General features: G+C 43.4%; 1 protein-coding gene across 3 annotated transcripts in view; it reads right to left on the bottom strand.

Moving 5' to 3' along the window:
* The window catches only part of ARHGAP26 (Rho GTPase activating protein 26), a 210,016-nt gene that overhangs the window by 74,552 nt on the left and 119,067 nt on the right, over nucleotides 1-16,397 (bottom strand). For all 3 annotated transcript variants that reach the window (XM_060271691.1, XM_035105360.2, XM_060271692.1), the window contains exons 15-17: nucleotides 5,609-5,693; nucleotides 3,115-3,173; nucleotides 162-267 (exon numbers count right to left, since the gene is read on the bottom strand). In XM_060271691.1, the coding sequence (XP_060127674.1) occupies nucleotides 162-267; nucleotides 3,115-3,173; nucleotides 5,609-5,693 (250 nt within the window). The remainder of the gene's footprint in view (nucleotides 1-161; nucleotides 268-3,114; nucleotides 3,174-5,608; nucleotides 5,694-16,397) is intronic.

Raw genomic sequence — 16,397 nt, 5'->3', positions numbered from 1 at the left:
CACCCTCCAGATGTTTTGGACTACAATTTTCATCAGCCCCAGACAGCATGACCATAGTCAAAAATATTTGGAGGTTGGCAAAGGCTGGATGGTTATTCCATTTTTCCACTTTGAAGGCTGTAGAGAAGCAGCCAACCATTTCTTAAAGCCAATGCACTTACTTTGCCAAGTGATTCATGAGCAAATGGAGCATCTGCCTATTTTTCTCAGGGAGCCTGTGTACTAAGGTATGGATCTCCGAGGTTCGAGATTCTTGATTCTCCAGTTCTGCAACATGATAAGATATTTCTCAGAATAGATCTCTATGCAACAACAAACAACTTTACAATACAACTCTAAATCCCCGGATTTCCTTTAATTATATTTTTATAGCATGCACTAAAAATAGAAAGATACATGCAGAGCTGGTGTAACGATTACAATACAACAATGCATGCAGAACACTTACACTGTTCAAAATGCTAGGTACTACCATATTATCATTCATTCTGTCAGAATGCAGCAGAGGAACAGATGCAGAGCCACTCCATCAGTGCAACTGAGAGACCAGTAACTTTTGACCAGTAACCTCCTTTCCTTGAACTTTCCTAAACCCCAGCTGGTCAACTAGGAACTTGCAACTGGGAACATGTCTTTTGCTTATTTCCTCCTCTCTCCCAATCCTTTTGTGCTGTGTATTTTAAAACAGGATGCCTGAGGGCAGGGACTGTCTTTTTTAGTGATCTGTAAGCTGCTCTAGGAGATTTTAAAAATAAAATTAAAAATACATTGAAATAAATTAATACCACTATAACATTGTACTATTAATACCTCTATAACCAACTCCCAAACCTCCTGCCTAGATCTTTGTTCCCCATAAAAGAGGTGGGGAACTTTTGAGCATAACAAGGTGCTGAAGGAAGTCCTTTTTTCAACCTGAAAACATGTATAAAAGCCTCAAGTTCACTCACAGCTGCATGCAGATTTCTGCAGACCACTCAGCATTGTGTGGAAAAGCTGTCTGCTTAGTTAGAAGCCTGTAAAGGGCTCTGTGCTGCCGTGAATGAGTGTGGTCTTCTCATAAATGCTTTCAGGAGTAAAGAAACACCCGTCAACCATCTTGTTGTGTTAAAGGAGTAATCTCTTTCTCACTCATACACACACACCCCTGCCAAGCCTTTTGAAATGAAATTGACCTTCATTGACTCCCAGTATGTTTCCGAACACAATTCAGAGTGTCAGTACTGACCTTTAAAGCTCTAAATGACCTTGGCACTGTATACCTGATGGAGCATCTTCACTCCCATTGTTCAGCCCAGACACTGAGGTCCAGCTCTGAAGGCCTTCTGGTGGTTCCCTCACTGCAAGAAGTGAGGTTACGGGGAACCAAGCAGAGGGCCATCTCGGTAGTGGCACCCGCCCAGTGGAACACCCTTCCATCAGATGTCATGGAGATAAGTAACTATACAACCTTTAGAAGACATCTAAAGACAGCCCTGTATAAAGAAGTTTTTTAAACTTTCGATGTTTTATTCTGTTTTTATATGTGTGGGAAGTCACCCAGAGTGGCTGTTGCATCCAAGTCAGATGGGCAGGGTACAAATAACATCAACATCATTAAATTTTAAATTGAAACTTTTCACCCACTGCCTGCCCTTTGCCTTGCCCCAGCACTGTTGCCACAGTCTGCCACAGCAGCACTCTAATTACAGAAACTCTTATTATCTGGATAGGTGGACTCTTATTATCTGGATAGGTGGACCACTAGGAATTTGGAATATACAGTTGTTCTAGATCTCCACGCATCTTTTCCCAGATTTATGCACTTGGCTTCACATGTGCACCACCACAATCCGTTTCTACATACAAGTGTCCTTGTCACAATAGCCAAGTGACTAGTGGACAGTGGACAGAGTGTTGCGACTTTGGAGACTTGGCTGCAGATCCCTGCTCAGCCATAAAGCTCACTGGGAGGCTGTAGGGTAGCCTCTCCCTCTTAGCCTAACCTACTTTACTGGTTTGTTGAGACTGACTTAGGAGGGCCCCATGCAGAAGCAATAATAGTAGTATGTACTCTCCAACTATGTAACCCAACTATGTAACCCACACACATGACTTAGCCTACCTTCTCCTCCCACTTGCCAGTCTCATGAGAAGAGCTGGATAAGCACGAGGATTATTTTAAAAACCTGGTGCTTGAATGAAATCAGTTCACTGCCCATTCAAGGCAGGGACAGGGTGGTTTTCAGCTGTCTCAGTAAGTCTTAATGCAACATTCAAATTCTACTCTTTGGTCTGAAATACATGACATCAAACTTCAGTGAAAAAGCCAGAATGTCTTCCAGGGTGCCTGAGTCATGACACCACCCTGAAATTAAATGGATGCATTGTCCCTATTGTGGCACTCAGCTCCCAGATGAAATGATTTGATCATAGAATCATAGAGTTGGAAGAGACCACAAGGGCCATCCAGTCCAACCCCCTGCCAAGCAGGAAACACAATCAAAGCATTCTTGACATATGGCTGTCAAGCCTCTGCTTAAAGACCTCCAAAGAAGGAGACTCCACCATACTCCTTGGTAGCAAATTCCACTCCCGAACAGCTCTTACTGTCAGGAAGTTCTTCCTAATGTTCTCCTTGGTAGCAAATTCTACTGCCGAACAGCTCTTACTGTCAGGAAGTTCTTCCTAATGTTTAGGTGGAACTAAATTCCGAGAACTAAATTCCACGGAGAAACTCCATGAGCATAGAGGGCTCCCTGAGGCAGGCATTGGTGCTCTGGTGCTTGGCTTATTGCTACACCCTGGCGACAAGAATCCTATGAAGGTGTGGCAGGGCTAGTAAGCTCATCCTGCCTCCCTGGCTCTCTCACCCATGTAATTCTAATTATGTGGGGGAAGTGAATAAGTCTCGTCTCCCCAACAGGTACTGGAATCATGGAAAGTGGCACAGATCCATGTGGCCATGCAAGTGCTTCCAGAAAGTTCTGGCACATTTTTATTGAAGCAAGCTCATGGCAGGCAAGTTCTCTTGCACCACAGTACTATTCCTATCTGCAAATCTTACTTTACAAGCTGATGTGCCCCCCTAAAAAAAGTTTTGTCTCCTTCAAGAGGTTCTGACAAAAGACTTACTTGCTGCTTTGATGAAGCTTCTTTGAAACTGATACATCATGAGTGGTCCAGGGAGCATTCTAGGATACGGAGTGGAGCATAGACAAATCACAGCAACAGAACACAAAACAGAATGCCTTGATATGCAGTTGGGAGAATGGCATCACCATAAATTCATTCTTAATCATTTATTGATTATTCAATTATTTGAGTTCTATACCACTTAATTTTATTTTATTTTAATCTCTAAGCGGTGTACAAAATTGAAGCAACACAGGCAACTTAAACAAAATATTACAAAAATACAGAGTTGCATAAATACAAAGATACTAATATATATATATTTCATTATTTTTCCTGACATACCTTCCCTCTCAACCTGCAGGTTCTCACCCAGGGTCCAACAAAATCCCAGCTCACCCACAAAAGTCTAAAACTGAGTTCCTGGAAGCAGTGGACATCACCCTAGTCTCTCACTCTAGACTTGCATTTTATGGGCAGGTGGGTGGTACTTCTTCAGGCTGCCCACAGCTGAGTCCCATTCAGCAGCACTCTCCACACCCAGTTCTAGGTGCAGCAAGTTTGCTGAGTTTCCCAGGGGATCCAAAGGATGGGGGAAGGTCCCTCCTCTCCACTCACAGCTTTTTCGTCACTCTCTGTCCCTCCTCCTTCTCCAGCTGCTTTTATAATCAATACGGCTGAACATTGCCAGCTGTATTCAAAAATAAAAATAATAAATAGGGGAGGGGAGGGGGTAAGGCTTTTATTACTTTCTCTTCTAAAACCAAGCAACACTTCAGCATTAACAGATTGGGCAGCATGCCATAATTAAGATTTTTTAATACACACACTGCAAATACTTCCAAATGCAGTCAAAATACAATAACCCCAAAGGTAATGTGGTTATCATCTCCATAAAGTTTTCTTATCTTTGTCCATTTTGATACTTAAAGCTTTGGTTGGTCAGCTACAGACAAGCCAAGCATGAATCAGATCAACACTGAAGAACTGAGAGCAGACAGGATCAGATGTGTAACTAGCCCTCCCAGTGAGGTTCACATGCCCCAAACACTATGATCCTCCACCAATGGGTGTTTTAATCACCCAGGCCTTTTAAACTATATCAATTTCACAATCTGAGCCTCTCCTGATGGGAGAGAGGGGGGTGATGGGGTCTAAATACCTCCCCAGGGTCTGGAAATATTCTCTGCCTTCTCTCCTAAAGTTCAGTAGGAATACACAATGCTTGCTACCAACAAACGAATAGCTCTGTGTGGATAATCCTGCACTTTGGATAGATAACAGCAGCTCTAGAAAGACCTATCAAAATATATAGCGGGGGAAAGAAAGAGAGTTAGAAGCTGGTGCTGAGATTGGATATCCCTCATCATGCTTGTGGTTTATGACCTGCTGCCAAATAAATTCTCACATTATCTTTATTGCTGCATGATTAATAGTAATGAATTTCATTTGTTTTGAGAAAGTGCCAAAGGAAATAGTGTATGTCTGGCATAATGTCGCCCTCCACAGCTCCCTGAATTTCCTGGACAGGAGCGCCATTAAATGACATTAGCCACTCCTGCTTTATTGGCAAGCCAAGTTTTAAAGGAATGTTATTCATTTATTTTAAAATACAGCCACATGGAGAACTCTATGCTGAAATGTCAAGTGAGGTTTATTATCTGCTAGGAAATACTGAAAATAAGATGGGTCAGGGTTATTTTCCAACAGCAAAACGTCATAGTATGCTTTGGAATAGCACAGTCAAAAATGCAGAGTGCCTTTAGTGACTGGGTAAAATGTGGCAGAGTCTGTCAAGACTAACAGACTTGTACCATATACAAGATTCTCCATAGTAATGATTAAGTGTTAAAGTACTTCTTTTACCAGGTAGCACCAAAAGACATGTGAACTGGTTAATGCCAACGCTACCTGAGTGAGTAGGATGTGCAGGGCTGGATCAGGGACAGCTGTGAAAGGGCTGCTTAACTTTTCTCATGTCCACGGTTCCTGTCTCAAGTGTCCTCTCCAAAATAAATAATATTTTCCCTGAAGCCAGGCTTCTTCTGGTATTTCAGCATGGCTGGTAGGGAATGAACTATTAATGAGACAGCCCACAGCATTTGTAGGGGAGAATTGGGTGGTTGGGGAAATGTTTGGGGAAAGGCTGCAGCAGAAGGCCTTGGGTTTGATCCCTGTCATCTCCATGCAGCTCTGTCAGAAACCCTGGCCAGCTGCGGCCAGGCACTGTAGGAAATACTGAGCTAGATGGATCAAATTATCTGACTTGTCATAAGGCAGCCACCAGCATTAGGAGGGAAATGCAAGGTTGGGAACGCCATGGACTTCTGCTCTACTCAGATCATGGCACAAGCATGTAAGGAGGGAATCAGCCAGGGAAGCAAATCCTGAGCAGGGAGACTAAGGGCTCCTACTCATGGAAAGTAAAAAAGATAAAGTCGAGCAGGAGATAGGTATGGCTGTGTAGAAGCCACCAGAAAACTTCCACACGCACCTTAAGTATGTTTTCAGTGCACTGGTGATTGTTTTAATCTCCCACTCAGCACAGATGTCATCTTCTGTTTCGGCGGTTTTGGGATCTAAGGAGAGAGAAATGGAAAGGTAGGAAAAACAACAACATTCATTATCCACCATGGACTTAAACTGATTTTCTGCACTGCCCACAGTGTCTTCCTGCTGCAACTTCACAATGGGATAGTGCTGCTCTGCTGCCCCTAGGGGCAAACAGATGCAATTGAAAGGATGGCAATGGTTACCACGCAAATTCTGCTGCTTTGCAGGATGAGAGGCGGGGTGGACTGATTTGACTGTTTCCTCATCTGTCTGGGCATTGCCAAAGAAAGATACTGGGCAAGAGGGGATCATGAATCTCTTCTTGAAGAGGCTGATAAAACCACAGTATGTCATTGCCAAATGAGCAAAATTACCACTATCTGGCATCAATGGTTTGCAGATGCTCAGCAACAAGGGGAAGTGCTGCCATCAGTTTGAGGATGCGAATCACAGAAATGTAGAGTTGGAAGGCACCCCATAGGTCATCTAGTCCAACCCCTGCAATGCTGGAATCTCAACAAGCGGTTCCCCAACCAATTTGAGACCATACCGAACCCTGCTTAGCTTTGCAAACTGCTTGCAGTTTTATTGCTGCACCAGAAAAGCAGGAGCAACATCATTTTGGGTGTGCAACATGCATATATGTGCCACACATACCAATTAAGGGCTTGTAAAACTTAACACAGACATAATAAATCACATAAGTGGAATCAGTCAGTCACTTTTGTGAAAACCCTACTGCCCTACCTCTCAATAAATAGGATGCAGTGCAATACCAAATTGTATAGTACTTGTGGGATATTGTGATACATGGGTAAACAAAGAAAACCCTGACCAGTGCCTTGGTCCTTGGAATGGTGAGGTTTACGTCATGAAAATCTGTATCTGATACACCAGCCTTCCCTAGCATGCTGCCCCAAACCCCAGTGTTGGTGGACTACAACTCTCATCATTCCAGACCACTGGCCATGATAACTGGGGCTCAAGGGATTTAGAGTTCAAAAACATATGGAGGGCACCAGACTAGGGAAGGCTGAATACAACCAGTATATGCACAGATATAGAAAGGGGTGTGTGGTTACACGTTACAGGGACTACACATGATTCAAGATTTTTTTAGAACTCATTTTAGGCAGACAATGGATTTAAGCAATATTGTGGTCTAATGAAAACACTTATCAGGCACTAAAGAGGCATGCATATAAATAACTGTTGAGTAGCGTAGATATGGATACAGATTTTTGTTAAAATGACTGCCCATAGCTGCTGGAAGCAAATGAAGCACTGTGCTTGGGGGATTACACTGCAGTAGTAGCAAAGAGTGCTCTCATCATGCCTCCGGCTTGATGGTCCAGCAGCCCCCACTGGCAGGGAATCCCTGGGAGCTGAGAGTGTGAAATACAAGCTCACTCTCCACATATGCCCTGCCTGTCATAATGACAGGCATTTTTTTTCTACTAATAATTATAGGTAGCATGGCTGCACTGTGTCGACTTATGTGAAATAGCTTGTGGGTGACTCACTTCTGGCAGACTGGCATGTGTACTTGTATGCTTGCCCAGTGCAGAAACCACGCTAGACTCATCTTTGCTAAAAACAAATAAAAAACAAAGATAGACATACACACACACTCTATAGCCACTACATCCAGCAGCTACATTTTGTTTGGATTGCAAAGGAGAAAATGAAGTTCTCACACAGTGCCGTATAATGGGACTTTGGCACAGCAGTGTGTCAGCAAATTATCCGCTGAGCTGCTTGACCCGGTAGACCTTAAGCTCACAACTTCAGAAACCTTTCGCCAGATAAGCACTCGTGCCAGACTGACATTTGCTGCTAGAAGGCAAGGAAATTCTGCTCATGAGGTTCCCACTGGCTTGCAAAACAGAAACAGCTGCAAAGAGCCTCGGGAGACCTGCTAAGCAGCGTTCAAGAGCAAGGAGGATTGAGGCCAAATGACTTTATCTTGGCCAGTCATGATGAAGTATACGCAAAGGAAGGAGAGAAAACCTATATTTTAGTGGTGAATTTTAGCAGAGAGCTAAATACTTACCTAAATAAATTCAGTTAGCCTGTTTCAACTTATTGCACAATACACTCTAAAAAGCCAGAATGGGCTGGGCCGCTGTTGGCTTCTAGATGTCTAATTTAACTTTATTTTTCTCCTCCTTGCCTTTCGATGCCCTTGCATTCTGTGGTGTTCTTTCTTTTTGCCAGTTTATATCCTTGGAGCCTGTCCGTGGCTTCTTTATTTTTAAAGTTCTTCTCCACTGCAAAGTCAGGTTAGCTCTTCCAACCATGAATGTGGAAAAGTTTGGGGGCAATGCCAAATCTCAGTTAAAAGTGCCAAAATTTCAGAGAAATCTAATTTCATGAGCTCCAAACAGCTTCAAGGAAGTGTTATGAACTAGAGGAGCCAAAACAGGGGAAGCTCTCATAAGAGACTTGCCATTTTGCCTGTAAGTCAGCTTTTCAGATTCACAAAACAGCCATATACAAGTAGAGGGAGAGAGAGGGAGAAATTACTCAAAGCTGCTGGAAAACACAACTATTTGTGTGTGTTTAAACCTATCCATTTAAAATAGATTTTTTCTTCTTGCTCCCAGTCTCATGGAATCTCCTAACAATCTCGTTTTCAGCACAGCCTGCCAGTCACCACACCTCAGAACAGATCTTCCCAATAGGCTGAGCACTTGGCTATTCTCATTCTCAAGCATTTCGGAAAACAAATAAAACCTGAAGTCATTGGGTGGATAGAAACTTAGTAAGAATTTCCTTACCCATGCTGGCTTCCATTGCCAACACAAACACTCACGCCATCACACAAATATATTGATTAAGGAACATATCAGTGCTTTGAATGGGTAAACAAATATTAAGACCAAAACTAACATTATTTTCGTGGTGTTTAATGGCACACACAAAAATCACAGAATCCTGTTTTAAAACAGAGGATTGCAAACCAACAAGAAATATACTTGGTCCAAGAAATTCATTTCACACTTTGTGCATTGTAATATAAAAATGGGAATGCAAGTTTCTGATTCAGTATCAGTTTATCTATTGGATAAGGTATTACAAAAGATCCTGAGCCTTGAACTAGAATACTAGAATCCACAGCAGTTGTATTATTTTTATCTCTACCCTTTTTCTACACTCACCTTCCCCTCCAATCACTGTATGTTCTGAACCCAAACACCTCCTGGGTGAAGCAAAATAAAAATTCCTTCAGTAGCACCTTAAAGACCAACTAAGTTTATATTTTGGTATGAGCTTTCGTGTGCATGCACACTTCTTCAGATATCTGTATCTGAAGAAGTGTGCATGCACACGAAAGCTCATACCAAAATATAAACTTAGTTGGTCTTTAAGGTGCTACTGAAGGAATTTTTATTTTGCTTCGACTCAGACCAACACGGCTACCTACCTGTAACCTCCTGGGTGGTTTGCTAACCCTTTCTGCCTTGCCCTTCTCAGTAATACATGTAACACAAAGCTGTCTTAAATCAGAAATTTGTCCATTGTGCCCAGTATGTTCTACTCCATAGCTGTCAACTTTCGGAATTGAAAATAAGGGATCAGCAGCCTCACCTGTCCCTGGGACAGTCTACAGTATATCTAACAATCCAGGATAGCAGCAGGGAAACGGCGCTGGAATCAGGGAGTTTCCCGCAAAAAAAGGGAGGGTTGACAGCTATGTTCTACTCTGATGGCAGTGGCTCTCCAGGGACAAAGGCAGAAAAGGTATTTTGCATCACCTGCTAACTCTCAATTGGAGTTATTAGGGATGGAACCTGGTACCTTCTACAGGCAAAGCATGTGCTCTACCACCGAGCAATAGGCCTTACTCTCAATGAAAGCACACTGAAGTCTTCCGATCTTCTCTTTTGGCTCCAGTGTTTTGCTGGGGGGCAGGGGAGAGGTAAGGTGCAAATCTATGTTGTGTTCCAAAATATGTAGGGGCTAGTCACTTGCGTCCACATATTAGTTCAGCTCAGGTGTTGAATAAGCTTCACAAGCCAAGGTTTAGCACCATGCTGTGGCTCTCAATTGAGTTATCTCTGTGTTATAGTTGTAACCACACATACACCATCTTTAGGGAGTGGTTAGATTATTGGTTTGGGTAGGAGAGACATAGGTTAAACTCCCCAAGCAGTTATAAAGCTACAGATTGAATTCCCTTCTCTTCTCTGCCTCACAAATGTGCATTGATTCTATTTTTTATTTTATTTTTGAAATGCTGTTCAGTTTCTCTTGCACATGCACTTCCTCTTGGCAAGTTCTTCTCTTTTGGACTCATGCCTGAACCTCTATTTTCTATTTATCTGATTATCTTAAATAAAAATTCTCACCTCTCTTGCCTGATTTAGATGCTAAGTCTGGGCACAGGGACTATCTATATGACTTTGGCACAGTACTTTCCACACTGCCACAGCAGCTCAGAGCCAATCGAAGGCAACCAAAGTTCTGTAAGCTCAGGCGCAGAAATGAGCTTCAAAGGCTTGATTATGTTTGTCTCAAAGGTGAAAAGGGATTTAATAGCCCTTGCATATTTCTCCATCTGGAATTAAAATCAACCTGGAGAAGACTTCCTGGCTTACCTATTTTGAAAGGCTGTAACTGGAAAAACTACAGCTAGAGGAATAAAATCCACTCCATCCCAAGGTATTCCTTTTACCCAAAGGGTCCTCTACAGGAAGTGGGTTTTTGCTCCCCAGCTGTGGTTTTCAGAATGCAGCCTAAGAAGCAGCCCCTGTGCAAAAGAAATTAGAGTATTATCTGCATCCATTTACACAGGAGCATGCATTTTGAGGCTGCATCCACAGAAAATGATGCTGGGAGACAGGACTAATTTTTCCAGCCTCAGATAGGCTTGGAACTCATCTGAGTTAAGCAAACAGTCATTGGATTCCCTCCACCAAGTTTCCAAAACTAAAGGCCATATCTCCTGTGGGGCAGTGCCAAGAGCCAGTCAACAGGCTGCCCCCCCCCCACCCAGTTTTATTTTTAAGTGTTTACGAGGACGAAGTACAAACGTTCTTAAACAAGCCACCATGAAAGAACAGGCATTCAGAGGTTCCACTAAAGTAGTTAGGAAAGAGTGGACAAACTACTTCAGAACCAAACCTTTGACCAAATCACAGAGACCTAAGTCTTTCAAATGAGCATGCATATTTTCCCTGATGATCCCTTCCTAGCTGTGCTGTGATGAATGGCCACCTTCCAGCGCTTCCCTTCAGGCAGAAGAGAAACAGAAATGCCGCTTGGTCTAACTGGCACAAACACAGCCAGAGGGAATCCATAGCTTACAAATGTCTGCATAGCTGCAGCATGGAATAGCTTGAGTTTCCCTTTAAGGTTAACCTGAATAAGAAGCAATGATGGAAATGGATGGGGCACATAAACATGCATTAACCAATATTCTCACATTTCCTTTCTGTCCCTTTGATCAATTTCACATGGGTAATTTAAAGAACTTTTTAGTCATACTGGAATACATGTGTGAAAGACAGAAACAAAAGGTTTTAATGCCCCCCCCTCTAGCTGTGTGTGTGTGTGTCTCCATGCGGAGAGGTGGATTTCCAATTACATACAGGCTTTCAGTGGTTGTATCATTGTGAGCAGTTTGATTTAAAGTTCATTTTCAGTCGTCCACTTGCCTTTCCTCCTCGTAGCACACATTTCAGAATACCTCTCTCCCCCCCTCTCCTCTCCTCTCACGTATATATGAGCATGCCTCTTTACAGAGATTGCTCTTCCATTAATGGACATGTCTCTTTGGTCACTATTAACAAGGATCATATTATTTAAAACACGATGTTTTAAATAACACGCCAGCGGGACTACATCTAGAGCCGGGGCTGTCTGCAGCCTGATGAATCAGGGGATTTTTAAAAATTATTAATCTAACCGATTTATCAAATAAATATCATAGATACATGCCTTAGGGCAGTGTTTCTCAACCTTTTTTGGGCCACGGCACACTTGTTCCATGAAAAAAATCACGAGGCACACCAACTCTGTGCCGCCCTATAGGTACGCGACGCCTTTTCCTCGGGAGGAGACCGTTGCCTATTGTTCTTGCCTTCCTGCCCCCCTCTTCCCACCACCACTGAAGTTGTGCGACAGACACCCTCGCTGCTTTGTGTGTGAACCTGGGCAACTGGCGTGTGTGTGTGGATGTGAGTGTGCACGCACACGAAGGGGAGGGGGCAGCTGGAGCGCAATGCGCGCTGCTGACGCCGGGCCGGCTTGGGCCCACCGGGGAGCGACCGGCTTGGGCCCACCGGGGAGCAGCCGCCGCTTCTTCTCTGAGCCCCGCAGCCTCCGCAAGGCGATGGGCCTCGAAGCGCAGCCCCCTCCGCCGTCACCACCACCACCGAGCTCCCGCCGCCTGAGGCGAGGGAGCGACAGCCGCAGACGAGGCTGAGGAAAGCCAGGCGAGAGAAGGGATGGGATCTCGGCCGCCGCAACTGCCGCCTTGCCGGGGACGCTGAGAGGGGGAGCTGCGGGAGGAGGGGCTGCGGCGAGGCGGGCGGGCGGCTGGCCCCCGCCTGCCTGCCATTGATCGCCCCTTCCCGTCCGATCGCGCTGGAGACTCGAGCTCTGCTGGAGATCTGGGGGGAGGCGGACGTGCAGAGCGCCCTGGACGGCAACTTTCGCAACAGCCATACCGGGACGTGGCTTGCCGCCTGGCCGAGCTGCAAATCGCCCTTCTCATCGCCGCACGTGGCGGCACAGCAGCCCGCGTCTCGCGGCACAGTAGTGTGCCGCGGAACAGCGGTTGAGAAACGCTGCCTTAGGGAACATGGCTCTTTTGAAGGTTTTTCCAGGTTCACTCAAGATGGATAGAGATTCCTTATCCAGCTCTGTTATATAATCCTAAAACTACCCACCTGCACTAACTAACATGACTGTGGAAGTCCACTCAGACAAAAAAGAATTAGAATTATGCAAGATCGTGTAAGCAAACAAACTGTGATTACAGAGTGTTTGAGACACTGAAATGATTAAACCAAATATATTATCTACCTATTTATTTTTCCATCCATCTACTGTATACACATTCATTCATTCATACCTATATACACACACTCCGGTCATAAAGAGAGTACTTTAAACAAGGGCCATGCCAAATGTTTTATCTGTCTATAGAAACCTACATCACTAAAGTTTATTATTTACTGATAATAAAAATATGAAGAAAGGGGATGTTTTCAGTTGATATGAAGAGAGTAAAATGGCCCCTAACTGAAAGATATGGAATTGAAGAAGTGCCTTGAAAACAGCATACAGACCTTATATTAGCTACCACACACAGCCATGCACTGGTAGGGAAGATAATTTTACTACACACTGGCAATAAAATCAAAGCAGATCACAGCTCAATGGCTCATTTTCCAGGTGGTATCAATGAATTGAGAAACAGTCACTTAGCAGCTAATTAACATATATATTAACAATTAGGAGTGTAGAAAATATTTTACACAAGCATAAAGAAATGAATCTATATCCATTACACCAGGGATTCTCAAACTTAAGATGGCTGAATATTTTGAGTCACAAAATGGTGGTGTAGGGGCAGAGGCAGAGCCAGTCAGAAAATGGTGGCAGATGGAGACAGAATTTGACATAATTTGATAGAATTTACTGATTAAAAAAACAAACTGTTATCTAATCCAAATTTGGAAATTGTTAAATTCTTTGCCACAACATTTTCCTCATGGTTCGAAATTCCATAGTTCAGTTTTCCTCATGCCAAGTACAGACATTTGCTCTGGTGTCACTGCGATTCAGCCTCCCCATTTTAGGAAGAATTTGCTCATCCAGAGGCTCTAAGTGGAGGCAGCTTTCTCTTTTATATTTTCCGCTTTCCTCCACCATCCTGCACATCCCTCTCAAATGATTGTTTTCCTCTTGCAGTCACTTTTTCTTTGTACAACAGCTTTCTTCTCTTAGCTACTTCCTTTCTAGCTGTGGCTTATTTTATTAATAATAATATAATAACTGAAATGAAATATGAAGCATTTATCGTTCTAATTTCCTTCGACATCTCCTCTGCCCCTTCCCCCCAGAGGAGGGAGACCTATCTTCCTCCCCGTCCCCAAATTCCTCTGTATCCCAGTCACCTTTGCTCAGCATGCAAGGAGTTGCTATGGCATGGCCGTGGGGCAGGACAGGTGAGTTAGGAGGCACTGGGCAGGCTGTGACATCAAGAGAGAAATAGTGTATTGCACTGTACACTTAACAAGGTGCACCACACATCCATCAGGCAAATATTGTCTAGCCCTCCCCTTAGAAAAATGTGTTCCAAACATCTCACTGTCTTGTAAAAAGTTTTACTTTTTTATGTCAAACATTCAGCAAAGTTTCAGCTACAGTGACACTATTGTTTAACTCTTTTCTATCTTGTCCTGCTTCCCTGCTCATGTTACTGCCCTTCATTCTTACTCTTAACTCCCTGCATTCAACCTTGCTTCTCCTAAACAAAAAACTGAACCTACACAAAACACATTTTCTAAGCCACCTAGTATGTTTCTCAGAAGGTACCAGCCAATCTAATGTTGTGGTTTCTTGGCTCACTAGTGGTTTATGGATTCCGATTTGGAATGTTAGCTTAACCATGATGGAGGTGAAGACTGCTTAAAGCTGACTACAGAGCACAATAAAATGTCTTCCGCGTGCTCTAAGCTAAAAACAAGAGTTGTCTTTGTCAGAGTAAAACACTTAGTTTAAAAAAGAGGACACATTCATTGCCTTTATTCCTAAGCAAGACAGTGCTATCTAAATAGTTGAAGAACTGGACTTTCTAATTTAATTCATTACATGGCTGGTAATGCAATTTTACATGTCAACTCAAAAGTCCTTGTGTTCAGTGGGATTTACTCCCATGTAAGTGTGCACAGGATTTCAGCCTAAAACTTCTAAGCTACTGAAAGTCCATGGGATGCTTCCTTTATAAGACTGTGTTCTGTTCTGCGGCACATTGACAGTCCTCATTCCATGGCAAAACAACTGAAGGAACAGGTTCTTACGAGAATGAGCTGGATTATGACTCACTCCACATACTAAGCAACTGTCCTTCAAGCATACACCTGGTGAAGATGGCTGTAGAAAGGATTGCTTTTGTTTAGTTCCAAGGGAAAATTTACAGACTAGACACTGAACAAGGAAAGTCTCACAGGGAATAATAATTCTGCGTTTTGCAGCAGGGAAGCTGACACCAACTTTCAAAATCGCACAGGATATCTGCAGCAAGCCCTCTCACAGCTGCTGCTCATGCAACACTATCCACAGAGGGCTCCAGGTTCAAGCCACATCAACTGAATAGTGCTTCCTGTTTAATAAAGAAACGTCACTCCATAAACTCCTATGGCACTGTCACTTTCAATATTAGCCGTAGTTTGCTGAAACCTGATCCAGCTGCCATTTAAACTATATGTGAACCTGTCATGCTAACCACATCTGTTTCTAAATATAGGCCTGAAGTTGTGAGTAAAAATCTGTCTCATTTGCTCCCAGATTCTGACGTGAACAGTGGAAAAACTTGAAGAGGAGGTGGGTAGTCACTTTCCAGACCCCATAGTAATTATAGCACAGGTACACTGAAATGCAATACTGAACACAGGAAGCTGCTTTATTGCATGTCAGATCACTGGGTCTGTCTAGTCCAGTGTAATCTACTCCAGAGACAGGCAAACCTCAGGTTTGTGGAATCTACTTTGTTGGGTTGTGGGTTTTTTTTTACCAGAGCCCCGAGCTCTACGTCAGATGCAAAATGGCAGCTTTGGCATTGCCAATTTGCGATTTAGTACAAGTCACCCAGAGATCTACCAATTTACCTTCTAGCCACTCCTGATCAACTCTGACTGGTAGCAACTCCCTAGGTCTCTTTTGTTTGTGCTACTCATGTGACAAGATCTTCCCACATCCATGTAATGACCTATTCCTGCCACTTCTGGCTCTTCAACATCCCCAGGGCCCAATGTTAAAAACCATTGTCCATCATCTCAGACTCCTGCAAGGCCACTGAAACCTTCTATTTTCACATTTCCCACTCATCAGCAGATTCATGAGCCTCTGCTAAAGCAATCAGTATAATTTCCTAAACATCTGTATAGGATGTTGACACTGTCCATCAACTGAAGTCCTGAACCTTGCAACCTCTGATTTTTCCCCAGTGCAAAAGAAAGAACAATTATTTTGTGTCAAGTTATTTTGAAGTGACAGACCAGTATTTTTCTATTTCTCACTTTTAAAGCTTCTCTACTGACTGTATCTCCACCTACATCTTCCTTTATTTCCTCCTCTTGCCTTCTTCTCAGTTAAGGTCATCTGTTGTCAGCCTACTCTGCCTCCATCCTTGATGCTTTGCTATATCTTGAACTCCTTATCTCCATCAAAACACTTCCTTCCCAATACCTCCTTTGCACAGCTTTTCTTCTCTGGACCTCCACAATCAATATTACCTAAAACAGTCAGTAAGCCTTCAGTTTTAAAGAACCATTGGTCATAACAAATCCAGTTGAGACAGGGATAATCCAGTTGAGAGATACATTTTAGCATAGGTGATTCTCAGCACACTGAACCCCATTTGGGGTGCTAAAATTTTGTCTAATGTGCTGGGTTGCTAGGGCAAACATATTAACCTTATATGGCCGAACCTAAGCAGGTCTGAATCAGTACTTGGATGGGTGACCATATGGGAACCACATTTATGCTGCCTTGGG

Source organism: Zootoca vivipara, chromosome 2, assembly GCF_963506605.1.
Source record: "Zootoca vivipara chromosome 2, rZooViv1.1, whole genome shotgun sequence".
NCBI lineage: Eukaryota > Metazoa > Chordata > Lepidosauria > Squamata > Lacertidae > Zootoca > Zootoca vivipara.
This window is presented reverse-complemented; position numbering and strand designations above follow the sequence as displayed.